Source organism: Colossoma macropomum, unplaced genomic scaffold (assembly GCF_904425465.1).
Source record: "Colossoma macropomum unplaced genomic scaffold, Colossoma_macropomum, whole genome shotgun sequence".
Taxonomy (NCBI): domain Eukaryota; kingdom Metazoa; phylum Chordata; class Actinopteri; order Characiformes; family Serrasalmidae; genus Colossoma; species Colossoma macropomum.
In genome coordinates, this window is record NW_023494791.1 from 3,926,446 (window position 1) to 3,952,116 (window position 25,671).

The 25,671-nt window shown below is 38.4% G+C and overlaps 1 protein-coding gene across 1 annotated transcript in view; it reads left to right on the top strand.

The window, feature by feature from the left end:
- The first annotated feature begins 2,943 nt into the window (after nt 1-2,943).
- fam83b (family with sequence similarity 83 member B) overlaps nt 2,944-25,671 on the top strand; it is a 37,704-nt gene continuing 14,976 nt past the window's right edge. Inside the window, exons 1-2 of the mRNA XM_036573672.1 lie at nt 2,944-3,152; nt 6,549-7,054. Coding sequence (XP_036429565.1) covers nt 6,587-7,054 — 468 coding nt within the window. The 5' untranslated portion in view covers nt 2,944-3,152; nt 6,549-6,586. The remainder of the gene's footprint in view (nt 3,153-6,548; nt 7,055-25,671) is intronic.

Below are 25,671 nucleotides of genomic sequence, written 5' to 3' on the forward strand. Positions count from 1 at the left end.
TTAGTACACAATCTACATGGAAGTTTTCTGGGTGTTTGGATGGTTCAGTCATGCTAACTTATGTCACATCCATGAGCTAACGACAGGCATGTTGTCTTACCGATAATGTTGGCAAGCGTACCACCACCTCTGCTTGAAGCTCTGCCTTTTACAAGGAGTTGGATAGACCTCTGAAGTCATGTGCTGTTCTGTAGTTGGGGTCATGCCCATATCAGTTACTCCACATATGAGCTTTTTTCCTTATGACCGAAATTAATAGTATTTTTAAAAGTTTCAAAAGTCATGTAGGAAAGGAAAATGTTTGAACACCACTGCATTTTGTTTTGTGTACATTTTTTTCTCAAGTCTTACTGGATCCTCTGAATTACGAGGTTACTTAGCAGAAAAAACACGTATAATACTGCACACGTGCTACAAGCAAGCTAACGCTTCTGCGCACTGAAATGACGTTGTGTGAAAGTAAGTCTGCTATTGAACTTCAACATTGTTCTATTCCGACATCAGCTACTCAGACTGCAGTCTAAAAATGCCAAAGCAACTTGACTAGCGTTAAACAACAGAGTCAAACAAGCTTGTTGGTTTTTGTGGGGTATTCTGGTGAGGTTGCTAGCTTTATAATGTCAGCTCAGTTAACAGCAGTGTTAGCTTGGATGTAGCAATAACCATATGTCACCCTTTTAATGATCTCATAATTCAGAGGAAGAAAAATGTTTGTGCCACAGAATGTATCAGCTTTGGAACACTTTCGTTTATGGGACAGTGGTGATTTTCAAAATGTCAATCATTTCAAAAAATAACTATTTATCTATTGGATGTATTAGTTGAGAAATTTTCCCACCCACATTTAGCCCAAAGTTTCTTATGGTTTACCCCAGATGAGATAATCTCTGGCCCAGTGAGACTAAACAAACATGCGCACTATATGCATATTGAATATATTTTTTTTCGATATTAGATTTAGGAGATGATGATACCAGGACTGGTGTCTGTAGTTCTATATAACACAGTCCATGATATTCCAAATAGTAATGACAATAAACCATATAAGTCTCTGCTGCACAGCTCTTGGAACTGAGAAAAAACTGGTTTGGTTAGCCTACCTTGGATGGTTGAATAGCCAAGGTGTTTGAAATGGCGAGATTTATCAGTCCAGTATAATAATGATGGACAAAGCACGGTAGATCAAATGATGACAGAATGTCAACATTGCTAAATGCAAGGATCAGATACTTAAATATATGCTCTGTCCTGAAGACGAGAATTGCAGCAGCTACTTCTCCACTCAAATAACTTGCTCTATAAGGATGTTAACAGCTACAGATTAGTACCTCTATTTGGCTGTAAAATCTACCTCTATTTGGTTGGAGAGTCCACCTCTATTAGGTTGCTAAGTCCACTTCAGTTCAGTTGGAGATTCCACCTCTATTCGGTTGTAGAGGCCACCTCTATTCGATAGGAGATTCCCCCTCTGTTCAGTTGGAGAGTCCACCTCTATTCTATTGTAAAGTCCACCTCTATTTGGTTGGAGATTCCACCTCTATTCTGTTGTAGAGTCTACCTTTATTCAGTTGTGCCACGCACCCCTATTCGGCTGTAGAGTCCACCTCTATTCAGTTGTAGAGTCCTCCACTATTCGGTTGTAGAGTCCACCTCTATTCAGTTGTAGAGTCCACCTTAATTCGGTTGTACCACGTACCCCTATTCGGTTGTAGAGTCCTCCACTATTCGGTTGGAGAGTCCACCTCTATTCAGTTGGAGATTTCACCTCTATTCAGTTGTAGAGTCCACCTTAATTCGCTTGTACCATCCACCTCTATTTGGTTGTAGTTTGCTGGAAGTGATTGAGGCATGTTAGAAAATCCCCTCTGACTCCTTTTAGCCAGAAGGTCAGAGCCGATTCACAGCAGTGTTAGCTTGGATGTAGCAATAGCCATAATTCGACTCCTTAATGATCTCATAATTCAGAGGATCTGGCAACGCTAGGAGGAAACAGTGGTGATTTTCGAAATGCCAGTTATTTCTTTGATAGAGAAAAACAGCTATTACTCTATTGGATGTATTGGTTGAGACATTTCACAATTAGTTTGTTCTCACACTAATACATCTACATTCCCACCCACATTTAGCCCAAAATTTCTTATGGTTTTCCCCAGATGAGATCATATCTGGCCCAGTGTGTATAATAATGTGGCGAAATCACATTATTATACATTAATTATAACTAGCTGCTTTTGCCTTTAAACATGTTTAAAGTTACATGGAGCAAATCATGTCTCATCATCTACCTTTGGGCCAACATATTACATACATGATACCATGTGAGAGTAAACAAGCATGTGCACTAGGGCTGTCACAATATGCATTTGAATACTATTTTTTCGATATGGGGGTCGAGAGATGATGTGAATTGAATGCAGTAAGATTTGTTGCTAAGTGCATGATACTGGTAATGGCAGCTGCTTGTGCCTTTGTATGTGTCTAAACTTACATGAAGCAAATCATGTCTCTTCTCATACTTTGGCCCAACATAATACATACATAATACATCATTTGAAAGTCTTTGCAGTATCCAGGCTGATTGTTGTTCTTTAAAGACGTAGAACATGTTGGGTTCCCAAGATATGACAGTCCTCCCTGCACACTCTCGTGTTTTTCTTCCAGCACAATGACAAGAAACAGCAAGAACAGACGTAAAAGTGGCATCGTGTATCACATCTTCATCTACAAGTCCACAGTATCACACAAAACAAGAAGATATAAAAACGAAGAAGAGTTGTCAGCCGTATCAGAGTGAACTCTGAACTCTTTCAAACAAGGAAGAGGGACAGAGGGAGGGGGAGAGAGAGAGAGAGAGAGAGAGAGAGAGAGAGAGAGAGAGGTGTGACTAAGAGTGGCTCAAACAGGTTCCTAGCCTGTGGCCAGGGAGAGCGTTTCAGGTTTTCACATTTGCATGTGAAAACTTGAATCCCCACCCGCTTGGCTTCCCAGCACTTCTCATGTTGTGATGTCTTCAGTTCTTTTTTTTTGCCTTCCCTCTCCAGTAGAGAAACTTCACTTTGCTTTTCAACACACTTTTTTAATCTCTCTGAAAAACCCCGGATAAGAATGAACTGCCAACGCGCCGGGAGATTTCCCCATAACTGACAGCTCAAGTAAGTTGTAAAAAACATATGTTTAGAGGTGCAAATAGGCAAGCAGTGAGTAACTGATGGCATATTTGACTCTAGATGTAATTGCTAAGAGGGTGACGGGACATTTTAGAGGGAAATAAAGGGGCAAATTCCATGTTTGATGATCTAACTGCAGTGTGTTACCTTCGGATACTTCTTTAGCTTCTTCCATATGGTAATTCTACTGTTTATACCTATATATGTCACTTCCTTCAACACCTTTTGTCTGCAGCATTCCTATTTCTCCGGAATTGAATTCCACTTTCAAGCTATGGCTTCAGTTCATCAAGCCTTTAAAATGGAAAGTAGTTGGCAAACAGTTGTATGTTAACAAGCATGCCAGCTTAGACCTCACTCGCCGAAGCTTTTGTGCTCCTATCCGCTCAAGTAGACAGTTTGACACAATAATGTTGTGTACCAGAGGAACATCAGGACATTCATTACATGAGTGTCCACCTTCACATTCTCCTTTATCAGCTTTAAGATATGGGAGCTGTGAGCAGTAGACATGGTTAAAATATCTGCTTTGAAAGAAAATTTTTCTGAATAAAATGTTAATCTTATAGATTTTTTAGTTTGTGAATGGAAATCGATTGAGGCCTATGTAGGTGAGGTTTCTCTCTTCTTTATCCATCAGTTTCATATTAACATGATTAGATGCTTTGACAGTTCACAGAGTTTGCGGTGCTTCTTGCGCTCGCACTGCGCTGTGGCCCAGACACGGATAATCTACATAGAGGAAATGTACGCTTTAAATGCATCATGCATTATTGATATTGTTCACGTAGAGAGATGTGAGTAACGCAAGTAACTGATTACTATTAAAGTAACTGTAATGCGATTATAAGAATTTAAACTGTTATGTCTTAAGGGAAATTCCACCAATTACGGAAAACTTCTGTATAATTCAGTGGTTGAGATATAAACAAAATCATTCAGGGTGTTTTGATGTAAAATGGTTTATTATAGAGAAACATACTGACTTACTGACAACTTACTGATTACTGATAGGAACCAGGAGTTCCAATGTCTACAATGCAAATATAGCCATTTTATTTACTATCCAAAACCACCAGTGAACACGTCTTCTGAACTTTTTATGCAACGTTGATGATGGTAAAATAGTTTTCTTTGGGGACTATTTTATCTTAGAGCACCCTTATATGTATCCCTCCACCATGGTTTAAAATAAATTACTAAAAATTATTTTTAGACTAAAACTTTATCGTAGCTACAATATGTCAGTCATCAGGCAGTGAATTCATAACCACTTTGTGTAGTAACTTTCTGTGAGGGAGCTTTTAGAGCTGGACATCTGGTTCCTGTCACCACCACTGTGAATAATTCTGACTCTGTAAGTTTCTCAGAACAGAGCATTTCACACCAAACCGCTCTGAATGACAGAAATGTTCAATAATTGAGTTCCCTTTTAAGCCCTCTTACAAACTATTGGGGGATTAGTTTTACGTGTAACTAATGTAATGGCCAATTTGATGCCTGAAGCATTGTGCAATTAGCATTTTCATTAAATTGTAAATTCACAGCCACCAGTCAACATCACCACATAAAATCAAACGTTTTTCTGTAATTTTACATGTTATGCGTTGTACACATGAGATACCACAGTAGGGTTCCATATCAGCTTGATGTTAGTCACAGAGAACACAAGTAAATGTTTTTTCAAGTACCTCACTACTTGAGAAACTCCTTTTCGATAGCGTTTTTACCAAAATGTCAGTTTGCACAGGATTAATATATCCTGAGGTTATTTCAACTGTGCTGTAGAGCACCAGATTCTTTACTGATGTGAGAGCACGCAGTCCTTTAAAATGACTGGCAGGGCATATTCTAATATAACTCAGAAATGCCAATAAAAACGACACTACCCACCTCTTCATGTAAAACTAATCTCATCTAAAAGGGGCTTTGGACCTGGATTAGTTTTACCAGAGGAGGTCCGGTAATGTCATTTCTGTTATTTGACAGGCTGATTCGTACTGGATCTGTGCGACTTTCCCAAATGACCTCAGTTAGCTCCAATCGAAATTAAACAGCTTACCAAATGTCACCCAACAGGAAGCTAATCTGCCCTGTGAGAGGTATCTTCAAGAAATTTCAATTTCTTTCTCCTTCTGATGAAATGGTCAGCAAAAATTTTGTAGATTATACACACATTCATATATATATATATATATAATTACTTAATGCTGTAAATTAATATTACATATATATATATTACTTAATTAATGCTGTTTGAATGAGTCACCCCTTTTTCTTGGGAACCCTACGTTATACAACTTTTTATCTTTTGAAGTGTGATTCATTTTGGACGTTTGTCATTTTGTCAGGCGGTTCTAAGTTCCGTAGAACTATTCTTAGAGCCTTAGGCATCCAGGGGATACACAAGTTCTGAGCACTATATCAAAAGCCCAGCGAGGTGTCAGCAAGTCTTTGTTTTCTTTGCTTTTTATTGTCTCTCAGCTCAGCTGATGTAAGTCAATATTTTGACTGATCCAGTCCATTTCAAAGCAGCAAACACCTTCAGTTGTTGCCTAGACAAAAAAAGATGAAGCCATACAAGCTTCGACTGAAAAACGATTTTCTAATTTGCTTTTACAGCATCTGTGTATCATACTGAAAGGGGAATTCCACCCAGTTTTTGAAATTGCCAAATTATTCAAATGTAAACAGTTACTCAGAGTGTTTTGGTGTGAAATGCCTTACAGGTATTTTGCATGTGAAGTGTGCAAAAACCATATGTGTTTACTTGTAATTATGTCTTTCACATGATCACACTTTTTTCCATAGAAAACACAATTTCGTGTGATCACACATTTTTCCACAAGTAATAACACAGTCTTAACATGTGATATGTGCAAAAACAATGCAACAACTTTTCTATAAGGCATTGTTGAGAAACTCATAGAGTTAATTACCATGGTGGTGATAAGAACCAGTGGTCATGATGTCTACTAGACAAATATACCCCTTTATACTATCAGAATCCAACTAGTGAACCTACATGAGTATTTCTATGTAACGTTAATGATGGCAAATTAGTGCTAAATCTGAAAAAATACATTTTCTTTGGGGGCTATTTTGACTTACAACACCCTCTACGGATTTTAAAATGCATTTTAGACCAAAACCTTCTCACAAAACTATTGTAAAACAGTGTCTCAGGCATCAGGTAGCGTATTCATAACCATTTCATGTAATAACTGTCTATGAGATAACATCACCACTGTGAACAATTCTGAGCTGACAAACTTCTCTAGAAGTGCCATTTCACACCAAACCACTCTAAATGACTGTTAACCACTTAATTACACATAAATCAATGGAATTCTCTTTATAATACTGTGTTTTGTTTATTAGGTGTTGAGCTCTGGAGCTTCATCCATATCGGGAGAGTAATGATCCAAGCCCCAGCCACAATGGAATCCAATCTATCTTTGCTCTCCTCCTTGAAGGAAGAGTTCAAGCCTGAAGATTACATACAGCCCCATTACAAAGAGTCTTATCGTCTAGCCATTGACTGTCTGGTCAGTGGTGGCAAACATGTGTATCAGGAATTCATCAAAGCTGAGAAGATAATGAGCTTCCTTTCTGAGGACGAAATCAACTTCATCATCCAGAATGCCGAGCAGCTACCAGTTTGCGCCCAGCCGGAGGAAGTGGAACGACCAGCAGACGAGGAGGCCTCTACAGGGACTTACTGGCCCACGCACTCAGATGCCCCTCCCCCTGACCTGGACCTGGGATGGCCGGAGGTTATACACAACAGGCTGCAGACCAACATAGACCTGCTCTACCATCCACCCAGACTAAACAGCCCCACCATCAAGGAGGTGGTGAGGAAACACATCCAGGATGCTAGACAGGTAATGCTGCGTCGCTGCCCAGTGCTACACTTCTGAAAATAATGGCTGCTAAATGGTTTTTGGTTTGATTGTACACATTTAATTTGGTACAGGACCTTTATTTTATGAGGAGGTTCTTAAAAGGTTGTTCACACTCATCACATGAGTTCACACATCATTTACCTAAGTGGTTCTTCAAATAACAACCGTTGTAGAGTGCTTTTGATGACTTCTATGGTGTTGCTCCAAAGAACCTGTTGGGCACCTTTATTTTTTAGAGTGTACATGTAAACAACAGATCAGTACAGTGCCTGCAAGGTTACTGATGACAGCACCAAGCCATGAATGTGAAATGCGAAAGCAGTCATCAAAGGCTGTTATTTCCCATATAGAAAGAGACATAGGTAGAGAACAGAGGATGGCAGCAGGAATACAATCTAACAGTTCATGAAGTTTTAGATTCTGGGAGAGTTGAGTTTGTTTTTGTGGTGAGGTTTGTCCAGGAAGCACAGCATGACAGCAACTACTTTCTATGAGGTAACATCAGCTTTTAGATACCAGATGTCTGGTTCTAAAAGCTGATGTTACTGGAAAAGTGGTACTAGAAAAGCAACAGAAGACAAGAGTGTGTGATATACAGTCATATGCAAAACTTTGAACACTTTTGCACCTCCAAAGTATGTTTTGTTGAAGTGAAAATAGGATAAAACGTATATATATATATATATATATATATATATATATATATATATATATATATATATATATATATATATATACGAATATAACAAACATACATTTCAGCAAATTTGAGTTTAACATATTGGACAAAAACTTACACATGCAATATTCCTTTGGCCACATTTATGTTTTATTTGTTTTTTCCAATGCATTAAATTAAGCTTATAAACAGCAATCGTACATTAAAATGTGCATAAATGTATTCTGTAATGTGACCAGGATCGCCCAAACTTGCATTTGACCAGTGTGACTAATATATTATTCACAGATAAATGGGAAAACTGAATTATTTCTATGGGTCCGATATTGGGATTGCAGCTGATAATTAAAAGCAATCATTTAACTTTGTTTTTAGCTCATCCATGAATGTAGTCACCAGTGCTCACTCAAACGGATAGCATAGTGGATGGAAACACATGGAAAATCGAAAATTTAATTCTTTGTTCAGGCACAAACCCAACGGCTATACCAACAACAGTACTTGGGCTAGACTCCTAACGTTGTATTCACCTACTATTATAGCTCTAGATGAGATATTGTGAAAATATGTAAATGTTTACAATAATTAACAGTGGTCCATATTTAGTTTTATCCCTCCTTATGCTCAGTACACGTCACATATGGATTTAGGAATGCTCCGATATGGGAATCATAGGCTGATGCTGGTTTTTGACATTTTTCATGTACATATCTGCCAATGCTGAATTTATGAAATGTAGAATTTGGGACTAAATTTAATGGAATAGCTTCACAGAGAAATGTGACATCTATTTGCATAGTTTTACAAATGCAGTAAAATGACTAAAATGCAGAGCAGTATCTCAGTGCAGTAACTCAGTGTCACCTTCAATGTCTGCTTTTCCAGAGTGGGATAAATATATCATTAATTATCTGTCTGCTGCCGACACTTAAACAATTATCTGCTGAAACTGAAATGATTTCAGTATCATAGTGCATCTGTAGATGGATTATAGTGTGTAATTCATTTAAAAGACAAAATGTGCAACTAACTCAGTTGGAAATACATGATCACCAAGACAATATTGTGAAACAACACTTTGAATGGTTTCTCAGTCTGTCTATTTGCTCAGGTGGACGTGTTTGTTGATTCTTCATGTAAAAACGAATATAATTTCAGTTAAAAGGAGAACTTCTCTGCAACATCCCTGCATAATTGAGTGTTTGAGATGTAAACAAACTCATTCAGAGTGGTTTAGTGTGAAATGGTTGATTGTAGAGACTCAGATTTCTTTACAGTGGTGGTTCGAGTTCAAGTTTCAGGTTTATTTGTCATTTGCACAACATGTCAGGACATTCATGCATTGAACTGCTTGTGGTGAGGCTCAGGTAATCATTCTACAGCAGGGCAGCATTATATACATAATATAGTGACAGGAACCAGGGGTCACCATGACTACAACACAAATATATTTACATTTTATTTACTATTCAAAACCACCAGTTAACCTACAAGAGTGTTATATGGAATGTTGCAGATGGTAAAATAGTGGGAAATCCGAAATAATGCATTGTCTTTGGGGACTATTTTGCCTAACAACACCTTGCATTTATCACCCCACCATGAACATCTTTCTAAAAATATGTTGTAGGTCAAAATCTTCTCAGAACTACCATAAATCAACGTCTTAGACATCAGGCAGTGAATTCATAACCATCTCATGTAATAACTTTCTGTGAAGGAGCTTTTAGAGGTGGACGTCTGGTTCCTATCACCACCACTGTGAACAATTCTGACAATGCTGACTGAGTCTGAGATCCTCTAGAACTGACCCTTTCACACCAAACCACTCTGAATGACTCTGTTTATTTATGAGCATCTAATTCTACACATATTTAAAAAAGGTGCTCTATCAAATTCCCTAGAGAAATCGTTTCCTTATTGAGTGTTCTAGCTGTGCTAAATCTGGATACAAATCACTGGCACTTGTAGGATTTATTATTTTCTTTCCTACTGCCAGAACAATCTGCGACTGACCAGAAACAAGCTGAGCAGAGAAAGAACAAATGGTTCTGCTGCTTGCTGTCCTCAGCTGGACGCTGTGTGCAGCAAACACTCTTTCCTCCTTCTATTCCCCAGCTCTAGCTTTGCTCAGCTGCGGCAAGACAACCGACCTGAGCGCAACAATCATGAGTACATTTTCAGTGTTTTCTTCCTACAAACCATAACTTCTAATATTAATAACGTGAGGGAAATGTTAGGAAAGGCTGCCGAGTATTCGTGTGTCACACTGTAATAACAACAACAGCAGCTGTCGTGAGGTCATGACTGATGAGATGATGAACCTTGTCTTCAGAAGGGCAAGAGCAACAAAGGTAGTCATGTTTCTTTTACTCGAGCTTCTCCAACAATAAGGGCTTTCAGTGTTTCCAGCAGCTTTAGTCTGCGTGAAACAGATCCCAGCTGATTTGTCCAAAACAGATTCCACATCACTTTGAATGCTTGATAAGGTTCACTCACCATCCAGAAATTGGGACGTCATTGTTGTTGATGTTAACATTGTAGGACATGTCCACCTGTTTAAGGACACCTTTTACCCCAGGCTGTCAAGCTTCAGTCAAGCTATGAAGTTTATCATTGATTTAAAGAGCTCATATCCTACATTTGTCTTGCATTTTGAAGTCCACTTGTGACGTTTATGTGACTATTCACATGAAAAAACATACATACATACACACATACATCATCTAAACCGCTTATCCTTCTGGGTCGTGGATGAAAAAACAGCCTTAAATCATTTTACATGACATTTTTTACATATTCCAACCTCTAATAATCGCTTACAATTAATCAGGGTGTTTCTGTTACTGTGCCTTTAAGGCTGATTTAAAGGTATATGCAAAGGTTTAAACCCCTCTGGTCAAATTATGTGTTTTGTTGATATTCTAATTCAGAGTAAGTTAACACGTCCTCTACAGAGAACACAGCTTAATGTAGAATTTTTTCACATTTTAGTGCACAGTTGAAAAATATGAAGCATAAAATATTACATACCACATTTAATGTTTTATTTTATGACATTTGTGTATATAAATGTGCTGTTTGTAGAGGATGTGTGTTGACTTATTTTCACATAGAAATTCAACAGGTACATAGTCTGTCCAGGGCTGCCTTCCAAAGCCTAGGCTGCAGCCGAGGTAGTGGGGGTCCTCGGTAGGACTGTCCTATGAAGGCTCGAAACTCGTGAGGGAACTGGAGAGAGAAAATGGAGCCGCTGCATTGAGTTTGTTGCTTTTTCATTTCTTCACGGAAATGGAGATGATCTTATGTAGTACAATAAACTACATATATGCAAATATGATATGCAGGCAATATATGATACACAGACGAATGCTTTAACTAATCAGTCATCTTACACTTTATAAGGTAACAAAGACAAATTCAAGGATGTGAACAACTTACATTTCAAAACAAGCTCTGCTTCAACGGCTTCGTTTTCCATCATTTTCGTGGTGCTGTTTTTTTCTCCTACGTGTCGTTCGTGCGCAGAGAACCGTTGGTAGCTGAAGGCCTGGAAGGAAACATCTGAGGCATCATTGAAATCACTCAGAACGTAGCCTGCATTTCTAGGCTGTATATGAAGGGTTCTTCACTTTGGAGTGGCCTGGAACGCAGCTGAACTGTTGCATTTGACTGTATGTTAATGAGCTCTGTCCTGATTGGCTGCTCAGTATTACACATTTCATACATAAAGCAGTTCAGGCTAAAACATCCTTTGTAACTTCTGTGTTTAAATGTATTGCTAATTTTAAATTTTCATTTAAAATTAGCAGTTTTTTGCAGCTTAGCTCTGTATATCGACTGGGGAGGGAGCAATTAATGCTAGCAATGTTTACTTACTATATCAAACAGTTAGGAAGTGAGGAAAATACAGCAATTTGAATGATATGGGCACTTCAAGCTCCTTCCAGGCTGCACTGTTAATCTGAAATGGTTATATTTCTTCACATGTTTAGCCACTTTATAATCTTTCAACTATAACAGCCCACTGTGAGCCAAAATCGAATGTTTTAACCCTAACTGTGATAAAAATGCAGCAAATTGCCCTAAAATTGTTCTTTATACCATTGTTGTTGGGTCCAGTATTCAGAGTTGTGCAAATGACTCCCTGCACCCCACCACGTCCTTTAGCACTGCAGAACAGCTCTTTGTTGTTGTGAAATCCACAGGCACACAGGTAGATTCCACTGGGCACACTGGGGGGTTGCAAAGTCCAGTTTTTGTTCTCTCTCAAGAGATTGTGGTGAAAATGGCTAAAGCAGGTTACTGCCCAGCTGTCACAATCCAGATGATAGAAATAGGATTTAACAAGTGCTGATTGATATAAATCCATCTGAAATGCACTCCAGCACTGATATATGGATGTATTTGGATTAGTAAGGGGGGCACACTGGTTGAAATTCTTCAAGTGTGAGTTTTGTCATAACCGTTATACCGGTATGCCACAAATAAGCACAGATAACGCAACACGCAGACGACACCAGTGTCATCCTGTTTAGCTGAGTGTCTGAGTCAAGGATGATTCAGTCATGTTTCAAAAGAAAACAAAAAAGGAAGTAGACCCCTGATTACCTCCCACTGTCTAGTCTCTTTCATTTGAAGTAGTCCTTTTTTTTGAGGCAGCAGATATAAAGGAACAGCCAGACTCTTGGGGTTTGCCTTAGCCTTACATGGACACCAGAGCACTTCTGTTTGCTCTCGTATCGCCTGAGGAGCGGCCCGACTCGGTCAGCTGCATCAGATGATGCTACAGGCCTTTTACGCAAAACAAGCCATAGACAAGCTGTTACTGAATCATGAGTCACTAATATTTTCCAGTTTCCAGCAGCGTCTGAGGGTCAGGAGGGCGAGTGTATGAATGAGACAAAGGATTTCAGAATTACAATAAGGCTAAAGTTGGCTTCTTATTCGAATGTCACGTTCTACCTTAAATGGTGCAGCACTTACATTCAGGTGCCTGTGCAGGTGGCTGTTTGCAACAGCTGCTCAATTTAAGGTGGAACTGAAATTTGGACAAATAGCTGGAGAATAAGAAGGTAATTCCAGCCTTTTGAAAGCTAACAGCATTGTTAAGAAGATTCAATCTGGATTTTGCCAAAAGCAGAGTACAGAAAAAGCTCTGGTTAGAATTTTAAATGATATTTTAATGCATTCTGACTCTGGGGAGGTATGTCTATTGGTGCTGCTTGATCTTTGACACAGTGGATCATGATATCTTGAAAAACAGGCTTAGTGTATGGTTTAGCATATCAGGTAGGTTCTTATTTATCTAATAGAAAATTTTCAGTGTCTATTGGAAGTATGAGGTCTTCTGTGGCTGATCTTACATGTGGGATACCCCAGGGTTCCATTCTTGGCCCTATTTTGTTTTTAATTTGTATGCTTCCTCTTGGAGTTTTAGTTGTATCTTTCCATAAATGGAATCGGAATGATTTTAGTAGAGTAGCTAATGTAATTGAGTGCATTGACGCTATTAAGGACTGGATGAACGGATAAAACAGATGTTCTGGTCATTGGTCTTGACAGCATTCCTAGAGATTTGCAGGTGGCTCTTGGTTCAGTCAGATCAGAGTTAATGTTTTTCCTTGAAATCTGGGTGTTGTTTTTGATTCTCATTTACAAATTTTAGTGCATATTAACAAACTTGTTCAGTCATGTTTTTTCAACTAAGAAATACTGCAAAGATCAGATGGATTTTGTCTTTTGAGGACTTTGAGAAAATGATTCATGCATTTGTCTCATCTCATTTGGACTATTGCAATGCTATATATACTTGCCTTAGTCAAGGAACTTTGGCAAGACTTCAGTTGGCCCAAAATGCAGCTGCTCGGCTCTTAATGAAAACTGGACGTAGGGAGCACATCAGCCCAGTGCTAGCTCTCTTCACAGGTTTCCAGTGAAATTCAGGATTGACTTTAAAGTAATGGTTCTTACCTATAAGGCTCTACACAGTGAAGCACCTGATTACATTTGTGAGCTGTTAGTTTCTCATACAAGCACCAAGTCAGTGAGATCCTCTAATAAAGGGCCTCTTGTTGTTCCTAGAACTGAACTGAAGTGAAGGGGAGACAGTGCATTTGCTGTATGTGCTCCTAAACTGTGGAACAGTCTTCCTCTCGAAATCAGACTCTCCACATCTTCTTTTAAGAAGCGCCTAAAGACTCACTTTTATTCTCTAGCTTTTTTGAGTTGTGATCATAGGTAATGTGTTTACCTGTGTGTGTGTATTTAATTTCTTTTTATAATTTAAATTTTTATTTAATTATTTATTATAAAGCACTTTTTAACTTTGTCTTAGAAAAGTGCTATATAAATAAAGTTTACTTACTTACTTAACTTTTGCCAGGCCCACAGGGTTAGTGTTAGACAGTGATATTGACATAGGTTTATGTATTTACTGCGCAGTTGTAATTTTATTATGTTGCAGAATAAAAATATTTCAGATTTACTTCAAAAAAGTGAAAGGACAAAATAACAAGGCACTGTTTAGCATCTCGCTACTGTTGGAAAACAGAACCTTGTATCTCCAAAATGATAACTTTACAGGAGAATGAAAAAACCTACTTTACTTTTTTTTTAATGTAAGTAAATGGAACCAGACTTTTTTCCATGTCATTTTGGGTCATTTCTTTTGGTCCATGCATCATAAAACTTACGTACAATATTAAGGACTGCAGCGATACATACTAATATATATATATATATATATACACACACACTATGATGATTACCAACAACCATCAGATATTTTATTGACGTTAGTTTTTGGCCATCCCACCTACCACTTGTTTATATATATATATATATATATATATATATATATATATATATATATATATATATATATAGTTAAAGAATTTTAAACGGGATGAATTTCTTCAGCCTTGACTTCAGCTTAACTGCTACAGAACAAAAAGACTGAGTCACAACACTCTTAACCTGGCTGTACATTAGAAAAGTAAATGACATTTCGAAGCAAGACAACATCTTTTGGCCAAAACAACACAGCAGTTTGATCTTAATCTCAGTGGTTGGTCTTAATGCTGCCTAACACTAGACGACTAAGGTAACCGGACCAGTTTTGTTCATAATGTCACATACTGTCCTGTTCGCAGACAGTTTTTATCTTCTTTGAATCTGCACTGCTAGCTCGCCCCGTGCTGAAGCAGCAGTGTGAGTAGCTCCTTTAATAACACTGAGGCTTTCACAGAGCACAGGAACAGACTGTGTAGTAAATATAACTACATATGAGTCTGTAAACCATTTGGGTTCTAGCAGGAGCTCTTACCCATGTAGTTTTAAAATGGGAGAGGAGTGTAGAGTTAGGAGTCCTGCTAAAGTGTTTTTATTAGCATAACACTAATGTTGCCATTCATGTGTGAACAGGAAAGAATTTCGGCCTGTGTGTCCTGCGATATTCAAGACTTCTAATCAAGTAACTAAAGGGAGCTATATAGATCACTAACTCCTAAATTTACACTTAAATAATAAAAATAATATTCATTTTTTTGTACAATTTTTTAAGATCTTTTGAATGATTTAGATTCATGAGTTTAATTTTGAAATAAACAAACTTTATTCAAAAAATGCTGTCCCACGTTTTCATGTCAGAACTGAAACACAGAGTTTTAGCCTGTAGGCGGAGCCTTATTTTAGCCATGCCTCTGCATTTTAGAGCAGGAAGTGAGGCTGCATCCCTGTCCCTCATGGCCACATGGTGAGCAGTTAGATCCCATTGTTTTAAAGTCTGAAAATCAGTGTGAAACATTAAAAATTGTCACACTGAAACACAGATTTTCTGCAATTGAGTACTTTTTAGTGTTTTAATGAAAAATATAATGATTTTATGTGTGTACAGCTGTTCAAAGCTGTGTCATGTACAGCTGTCATGTCATGTCATTTTGAGCTCATAATGAGCAAAAAATTGTCACTACTGAAACATTTGGTAAAGTTTGAGTAGTGCTATTATTGTTTTAGTAGCAACAAAATGGAATGTTTAATAATTTGTTTTAATGAAATAAACATAATATAACATAGGATCACTCAAAGCAAAAGGATTTTAGTCTAAAGTCCAAGTCCGTTATGCGTCGAACAAATTTGAACCTATTCGACAGAATGATCCATATTTAGATCAAGACCAGTTAGTTTTGTTTTTTGAACATATTTCTATTTTTTAAGTACTAATATTCACTTTTCCTTTAACTTGTCAGCACCACTTCCAGTGAGGTGCAGCAGGAGACAGTCATTAATACGACTGTTGCCTGGAAGAAAGTCATGTGACTGAAATAGATGAATAGGACATCACACCTAGCCTCGTGAGACTTGTCACATGGTTGCCTGTGTCCCTGCACAGAGCGTCTTCTTGTGGTGCTGAACTTCTTTTGTTGTTTGAAGTAAACTGCCGGATTTAGGCTCGTCTCAGTGCTGTGATGCTTTGGGAATGGTAACCTGAAAAAGCCTCATGTCACAATGTGGAGTACAGTTTGTAATATCAAAGCAGTCAAAGAGTGATGCTTTCCCTGTCTCCTTTTAAAGTGTATACCACTCACTGCTGAAGAGTACAGCTACACTTAACTCACGCCAGAGACCAGAAATAAAGCTTTAATGGGCGTTTTCAGATCCATTCCTTTGATGTACGCAACATAGACTTGTGTATGGTAACCTAAATATTTTTGAGTGTATGCTGCTGCTAGAGCTTGAAATATTTGTCCAAACCTGATGGAACCAGACTATTCATGTCAGGTTTGGACATCATGAAATATTTGTCAGGCTCAGGCCGGGCTCAGATTTCATGTTCATTTCATGTTCAGGTTTCTCAAAGTATCGATCCCATCATTTATTTCTGCTTTAGCTTTTCCCAATTTTTTTCTCCCTTCCTACATGTAATGTCTTAAAGGTCCATTTTTATGGAAAACCCTATGTACTCACTTTTGGTTTAAATAAATGAGTATGTAGATGTAGTACAAGCTCAATTCCCAAAAAAGTATGTGAAATGCTAATAAAACCAGAAAGCAGTGAGCACTAAAATCTGTTGGCCGGTATTAAATAGAAAACAGTAAAAAAAAAAAAAAAACTTTTTTGGTGTTTTGCCATAGTAAATATATGCTCATATCTGTATTTGAAATGTATTTAAAAAAATGGAACAGTAGCATGTTCACCAATGTGTTACATCACCTTTCCTTTTAACAGCACTTAATAATCGTTTGAGGACTGGAGACACCAGCTGATCCAGTTTTTGAAAGTGTAATTTCTTGCCTTCTGTTTTACAAGCCTTTAGCCCTCATTGTCATTTGGACTTCATAATTGGACTTCATAATGCACCACACAGTTTTTGAATAGGAGACAGGCTGGCCAGTCTAGCATCCACACTCTGTTTTCACAGCCATGCTTGAAATGCATGCATACATGCCTAACACATGTAGAATGTGGCTTGAATGTGGTATGCTGAAAAAAATCATGGACGTCCAAGCATATGTTGTAAAATTTGTATATCTTTCAGTGTTATTGGTGCTTTCACAGATGTGCAAGTTACCCACTAATGCCCCCGCCTCATACCACAACAGACCCTGGCTTTATAACTTTATGTAACCATCTGGTAAGGGCTAGGGACCTGTCCCAGGTGGAGGAGTTTCAGTATCTTGGGGTCTTGTTTATGACTGGTGGAAAGAGTGATTGTGAGATCTGTCATAGGCTGGGACAGGCGGCAGCAGCAATGCGGTCACTGTACTGGACTATAGTGGTGAAGAGGGAGCTGAGCCATAAGGCAAAGCTCTCTGTTTACCAGTTGGTCTACATCCCAATTCTCACATGTGGTCATGAGCTTTGGGTAATGACCGAAAGAAATGAGATTTCTTTGCAGGGTGGCGTGCTACGCTCTTCTTGATATGGTGAGGTGCTCAGTCATCTGGGAGGAGCTCAGAGTAGAGCCGCTACTCCTCCGCATTGAGAGGAGCCAGTTGAGGTGGTTCGGGCATCTCCTCCTGGTGGGGGTTTACCAGGCTCAGCCTACTGGGCCGAGACCCTGAGGTCATCCTGGGCCCAGTGAAGGGATTATATCTCCAAATTGGCCTGGGAGCAACTTGGGGTCCCCCAGGATGAGCTGGAGGACATTGCGAGGGACAGAGTCGTCTGGGATTCTCTGGTCTCCCAACTGCCACCGTGACCCTATCTGGAATAAGTGGTTAAAGATGATGAATGAATGAATGAATGTAACAATCTGGATGGTCCTTTTTTATTTGGCTCAGAGAACATGACGTTCATTGTTTCCATAAACAATCTGTAAGGTTGATCAGACAGTAACACACAACACTAACTTCTCTCGAGCCCAGAGAAGTCGGCAGCGTTTCTGGACGTTGTTGACATTTGACTTCCACTGTGCGTAGTACACTCGTAACTTAAAATCTGTGGATGCAGCGACAAACAGTTTATTGACAACAGTTTTTCCTGAGCCCATGTGGTGATATCCATCACAGAAGCATCCTGGTTTTTAATGCATTGCTGTCGGAGGGGTCAAAGGTCACTGGCATTCAGTTGTTGTTTTTTGGCCTTGCTTTTTATGCTTTTTTGGAACATTCTGCAGGCAACAATTTCAGAATGAGCATGTATTTACAAAAACAATGAAGTTGAAAAGGTAAAACACTAAAAATTGTGTCTTTTTTACCATTTGCATTTTATTACACTTCAAAGTAGATTTATACTTTGAAGTGTAATACTGCTTTATCTTTTTATTTGCATTTTTCCTGGAATTGGATTTGTATATAAACACTGTTAAAGTTCAAAACATATCATTCACTCCTCAGTCTATTCAGTCCATAAATGGAAATTAAGCTGTAAAAACAACCTGTTTCGAATTACTTGATTTTGTGATGTCATGAAAACCAACACATTTACATATATTTGCTTCTTTGGCCTACAGCTGTTTAGCCCCGCCCACTCACACTGAAGTTATAAGGAGTGTTTCAGCCCGGACTTCTTTTTGAAAGAGACACAGCCAATCACAATAGAGCTTATTTACATACGTCAGTCTTAAAGGCACAGCCTGTTTAGTTCTATGGAATACACAGAGGATGGAAAATGGCAATGTAAAAATGTAGTGCGACTATTTTCAGATACATAGTAACGTCATAAATGGACCTGAAGGGAAAAATAATGTAATCTATCATTTACTGTGATTGCAGAACCAGCATGGAATATTATGCAGTTTATCCAAACTAAAAACCCTAAAATTTCAGTGCATCCCTGCTATGTTTGTCAATATTTGAATTTGGGCCAAGATTTCAGGCCACAGTTAAGCTTTAGTGGCTTCATTTTCCTAAAATAGCATGTTGAATTGTTAGTCAATGTAAACTGCAGCTTTGTCTGATAACCACATCAGCCTTGTGAGAGAGGAATCAATACACAACACTACATCTGACCAGCCTCATCAGTATGGAAACTCTGCCATATGCACAATCCACTGAATTTATCTAAATAAATGGCTTCATATACCAATGTGAAAACCTGCTTAAGGATAATGGAACCTAAATGGTTTGATGTGATGACGCCAGGTACACTACTACTCTCTGAATCAATGACGGAGGGATTGTCTCTTCCTAGCAACGGTTCCACCTTAAAATGTTCTAAACATACACACACTAAACATACACAAAGACAAAAAAAAGAAAGAGAAACTTGTGCAATCAGTAGTTTATCTGTCCACACCCTCTGCTGTCAGACAGATGTCTGAGGTGTCTGGGTGTGTCTGTGAGAACCCTGCTCTGCTACATGCATGCAGATTATTTAGGCCTTGCTACCGGGGCGGTAACCCGAGAGCGTTTCTTTTCAGCTCAGGAATGTGCATTCACAGCGCCTCCTGCAATAATGATAAAGAATTGATTACTGCGATGGCTGGGTGACTTCAGTACTGTGCTGAATTTGAAGGGAGAAGTTTTGGTAAGAGGAGCATCTGGAGAGAAGTTTAATAAGTTTGACTCCAGCTCTACTGATTTTTCTAAACTTCTGGCTGAGATGTAGAGTCATTCAGAGTGGTCTGATGTGAAATCATTCATTGTAGAGAAAATAACTGACTTTCTGTACAGTGGTGGTGATAGGAACCAGGGGTCACCATGACTACAACACAAATATAGACATTTTATTTACTATCCGAAATAATAATGATGATAAAATAGTCAAAAAATCTGAAAAAAATAAATTTTCTTTGGGGACTATTTTGCCTGACCATGCCCTGCATGCATCCCTCCACCATGAATGTTTTTAAAATAATACATTTCGATTCAAAAAACTTCTAAAAACTACCATTAAACAATGTCTCAGACATACCATATGTCTATAACATAATGTAAGGAAGTTTTTAGAGGTGGACGTCTGGTTCCTATCACCACCACTGTGAACAATTCTGGCTCTGTACGTTTCTCTAGAATGGAGCATTTCACACCAAACCACCCTGAATGACTCTGTTTACATCTTAACGATTTAATTATGCAGAAATCTTTAGAAATCAGTGAAATACCTCTTTAAAGGAGAAGAGCAATGGTATGTTGCCATGAACCAGAGCAATAAATATGCAGTAGGTGTCATTAAAGGGATAGTTTGACTAAACATACTAACATGGCTAACAGTGAATGGAGGCCAGTAACCACAGATTAGCATAACTGTGTTTGCTGAATGTCAATTGGTGACTCTTTACTTTCTTTCATTAGCCTTTTTGATTGAACTTTTCCTTTAAAGGGCCAGTATCCTACATTGCCCCCCCTCTGATGTCCACTTTGTTTGTGTGGGTAACAGCAGGGCCATTTCTAACCTCTCTTTATTCATTGGAATTAACTGTTATTCATTAGAATTAACTTAATTTTGTTACTGTGCCTTAGAGACTGATATACTGTACTGGGGCAAAACTTTAGGCACCTTAGAAAATTATATTTATAAAGCTGTTTATCTGGACAGTAACTTCATATGCTAAGAAAAACACTAATATTACAATAATTAGATATAATATTATTACAGTTAGTAGTGCATTTACATAAGTCACAGTGTTTGTTTAACTTCATTTTCCAAACCTCTCTTTGTGATATTATTTGTAGTTTTTATTCAGCACCTTTTGACTAATCAGTACCTCACTATATTAAATGAGGTGTGCTGCTGATGGAATTTGACAAATCTTTGTGATAACCAAACTTTGCTCTTCAAACTAGCTCACAATATATCAACTATAATTTTGAAAGCATTAAATTTGTGTTAATTTGTGCTGTATTAATGTACGTATATGGTGCCTGTACAAGCACAAACATACTTACTGCCAAGTTAAATTTGAAAGATGTTTTGAAAGATGTGATTATAACCTCATGGTTAATGGGCGCATATATGTAAATCCTAGCACTTATTGGGCAGCAGGCAGGAAACACCCTGGACGTGCCGCCAATCCATCACAGATATATAAATATATATAATAATATATACAAATAATCTATAATATGTAATAATAAGATGCAAATATATAAATATATTTTTATATTTTTTTAACAAAACTATTCTAGATGCAGTATTTTTAAGCAGCTTATTATTCTGAAATGTCCCTTCACTTTTTAACAAGAACTGTTTTTATAGAGTTAGATTCATACTATTAGAAATTTGAATATGAATGCAAAACAATCATATTCAATTCATATACAATTCAATCATGATCAAATTTGTTTAACTTCGGATCATTTGAAATTGAATTCCAAGCTGAAGTTTATAAGTGAGCATTATTAAATCTGAATTTTAAGGTTGAAGATGTACAACTGAATGGCTGAAATTCAGTTTCTAAAAAAGCTTTCAGTTTTTCTATTATTTCACATTTTCAGATTCACTTTCGAAACAACATCCGGGTGTCTTGCTCGCAAAAGCAGCCGATACACAGAATCTCTTCAGTGGCAGGTTATAACGCTTGTTTTATGACACGAGTGGTAAAGTGGTGTTTTTTTAATACCAGACGGGAGTGTAAAATGTGGCATGAATGTATTTTGTGCAGGTTTCTAGAGGCCTGTGAACCGTGCCTAATACACTCACATCACTACTGTTACAGTGTCACTGCTGCACTGAGACCAGAACATCAAATAGTTTAAAAAAGATGTGCTTAGGGGGTCTAACACTTTTGCACAGTACTGTGTGTAAATGAGCTCTGCTCTGATTGGCTGCCCTGTATTGTGCTTCATTCAAATAGCAGTCCAGGCTCCTTATAACCTCATTGTTAATGCGCAGATACTGTATATGTAAATGTGTTTGTTTCTGTGACATCACAAAAACTATGAAATTAAAACTGTTTTTAGCTTAGTTTCCATGTATGTGTGCAGCAGGGAGTGGACATACTACATCCAACTCTTTTATCTCACAAAAACAAAACAAAAATTTTATTTTTCGGTGATATTGGCCCTTCAAGGAAGTCTAGACCTCGTCCAGACTGCTTGTCAGCCTTTCAGTGCATTGTAAGATGTAGATGCAACAGGGACGAATCCTGCCTCTCAGGAAGGGCAAATATTGGCATTGCAAACGTTTTTTATACAACTGGTCATTACAGAGGTGCGGATGGGGTCAGAGATTGACACTGACCGGATGCGTCAACCTGGCACTCCTATTCTACGAGTGAGGGAGGCTGGACGGGAACGAGAAATTGATTCTGTCAACTGAGGTAGATCAGATTTCATTAGTTACAGTAGTAATATGCAAACAGCAGGTCAGTACAGAGTTTGTAAGGTTAGTGAGGACGATGCAGCTACACTCAGACATGCCTGTAAAGTGTATGTCATTTATGTCTGAGACAGAATTATATGTTTCTATATGAAAACAGGAGATGTTAGTATGAAACAATAGCAGGAAATGCAGCTCGTCAGTTCACAAAGTTGTTAGTTCAGAAGTGAGCTGGTGAGGTTTACCTGGAAAACACAACAAGAGTTCAGCAGCAGTAAGAACTGCAATTTAATCAGCACTGGAACTGGAGGGAGATCGACCATCAAAACAAGGTTGAGAGTCCGACAGATGAGAAAATGACCCTGAATAAAGTGAAATATGTGAGATGGAGGATGAGGACAGTTTAGAGGACACTGAAAAGAAAATAAGAGGTAGAAGGACAATAGGCAATAACAAGAGAGATGAAAAATAACAGTTAAATAGCTGTTAGCACAAATGACATCTGTCCAGCAGAAATATAAAAGATCTGTTTTCAGAGGGTGGTATGGCCAAAAGTTTATATCACACACACATTATCAAAGCTGCTTATCCTCCTGGGTCGCAGGGGGTGCTGGAGTCTGTCCCAGCGCTCATTGGGTGTAAGACAGGAAACACTCTGGACAGGCCACCAGTCTATTGCAGGGCAGTTTATATATACACACCGATCAGGCATAACATCATGACCACCTTGTTTCTGCGCTCATTGTCCATTTTATCAGCTCCACTTACTATATAGGTGCACTTTGTAGTTCTACAGTTACAGACTGTAGTCCATCTGTTTCTCTGATACTTTGTTAGCCCCCTTTTACCCTGTTCTTCAGTGGTCAGGACCCCCATGGACCCTCACAGAACAGGTACTATTTGGGTGGTGGATCATTCTCTGCTGCTGGAGTTTTTAAACACTGTGTCCACTCACTGTCCACTCTATTAGACACTCCTACCTTGTCAGTCCGCCTTGTAGATGTAAAGTCAGAGACGATAGCTCATCTGCTGCTGCACAGTGTGTGTTGGTCATCCTCTAGTCCTTCATCAGTGCAGGATGCTGCCCACAGGACGCTGTTGACTGGATATTTTTGTTTGGTGGACTATTCTCAGTCCAGCAGTGACACTGAGGTGTTTAAAAACTCCAGCATGTATATATACATAAAAGAAACCATTGTAGATGCTATATTTTGAGTGTATTATTCTGGGATGTCCCTTCACTTTTTTAACAAGAACTGTTTTTAAAGAGTTAGATTCATAGTATTAGAAATTAGAATATAAATGTAAAAAAATCCTTTATCGTACCATTTGAAATTGATATTCTAAACTGAAACTGAACTTTAGGGTTTATAGGTGAACATTATAAAATCTGAAAAAGAATTTAAAGGTTGATGATGTAAAATTGAACATCTGAAATTCAGTTTCTAAAACCCTTTCAGTTTTTCTAATAATTAAAATTTTCAGATTCACTTTCAAAAAAACATTCGGGTGTCTTGCAGGCAAAAAGATGTCAGGATATAAGGCTTGTTTTAAGTGGTAAAGTGACAGGAGACAGGAGTGTAAAACAGGGCAAAAATTTTGTTCAGGCTTCTAAAGGCCTGTCAACCCCAACAACACTGACATGCCTAATACACTCACTTCACTACTATTACAGCGTCACTGCTGCGCTGAGAGTGGAACATCACCCAAATCATATCTGCTCAGTGGTGGCCTGGTAAAGGCCCTTTTCCACTGATGGATGAGGTAGAGAGGGGAAGTAATTGCAAGTGTACCTGTGCGATAGGTGTTTCTGATAAAATGGCCACATGTAGGTACAAGAAAGGCATAATTACATCCTGATTTTCTCACTCACTCACCATATAAGCCGCTTATCCTCTTGGGTCACGGGGGTTACTGGAGTCTATCCCACCACTCATTGGGTGGATGACAAGTCAAGTCAAGTCACCTTTATTTCTATAGCACATTTAAAAGACAATGTGTCGGCCAAAGTGCTGCACGATGGTATCAGTTAAGATAACCACTACTATTTAATCAAAAAAACACCATACATTGAACATAGAAAAGAAAAAAAAACAACATGCATACAAAACAAATCAGATAAAAACAATAAAACAAAATAGAACAAAACAGAAAAGCTACACTGGCAAGACAGAACCAAACAAAACAGAACAGATACTGAGTGCATAATCATTAGAAAGACTCCACAGCCTGAGAAAATAGATGGGTTTTTAGATTTGACTGAAAACCTTTATTGTGGGGGACTCCTTTATGAATAGCAGAAGACGGTTCCAGAGTCTTGGGGCAGCGTCAGAAAAGGCCTGGTCGCCTTTGAATCTCATCCGAGGTGGTGGAATGGCTAAGAGCAACTGGTTAGAAGATCGTAGAACTCGTGAGGTGGAATGGAAGCGGAGGAGGTCAGAGATATAGCTCGGAGCAAAGCTTTAAAAACGAATAATAAAACTTTTAATTCAATTCTATATTTTACTGGCAACCAGTGCAGCGACGCAAGTACAGGGGTAATGCTCTCCCTTTTCTTGGTACCAGTCGAGAGTCTTTCAGTTGCATTTTGGACCAGCTGCAGACGTGACAAACCTGACTGACAGAACTAAGTTTCTGTTATTTTTAAAAAAGCAGAAGAGAGAGAGAAAACTCCCAAACACTTTCTTAGGAGACTTCGTCTTGTATTGCAAAGTTTTGACCTGTTCGCCCCATAAATAAATAAATAAACAAACAAACAAATATAAGAGTTGAGTTGACACCTTAGCTCCCAGTTTAGTACTCCGAGAGCATGAAGAGCAGTGTGTGCGGTGAAGCTGTCAAAATAGTGACGCTGTCAAAACAGAAAACTGAAAAGAAGTTATGAAATCCGGATTAATCATACAGCAGCTTCTGCACATGTTCCTGCGTGTTGAAATCACCAGCGTTACATTCACTCCTGCAGACTTAATTTGATCCCACCATACCCTGAGCTCATATGCACTCTCCAGGAACTCATTTAGCACTAGTGCATTTGACTATGCGCACCGAACTGCACTGCTGCATTCAAATTAATGCTGACAATCAATTTATGAAGATCTTGTGACCTTCAGAAATTGACATTAACCAATCATCTGAGTCTTGCCTTCTTTACGAGTTTATGAATTGATACCTAGGGCACAGAAATCTTGAGTATGCAGCAGGTGAAGCATTTCTG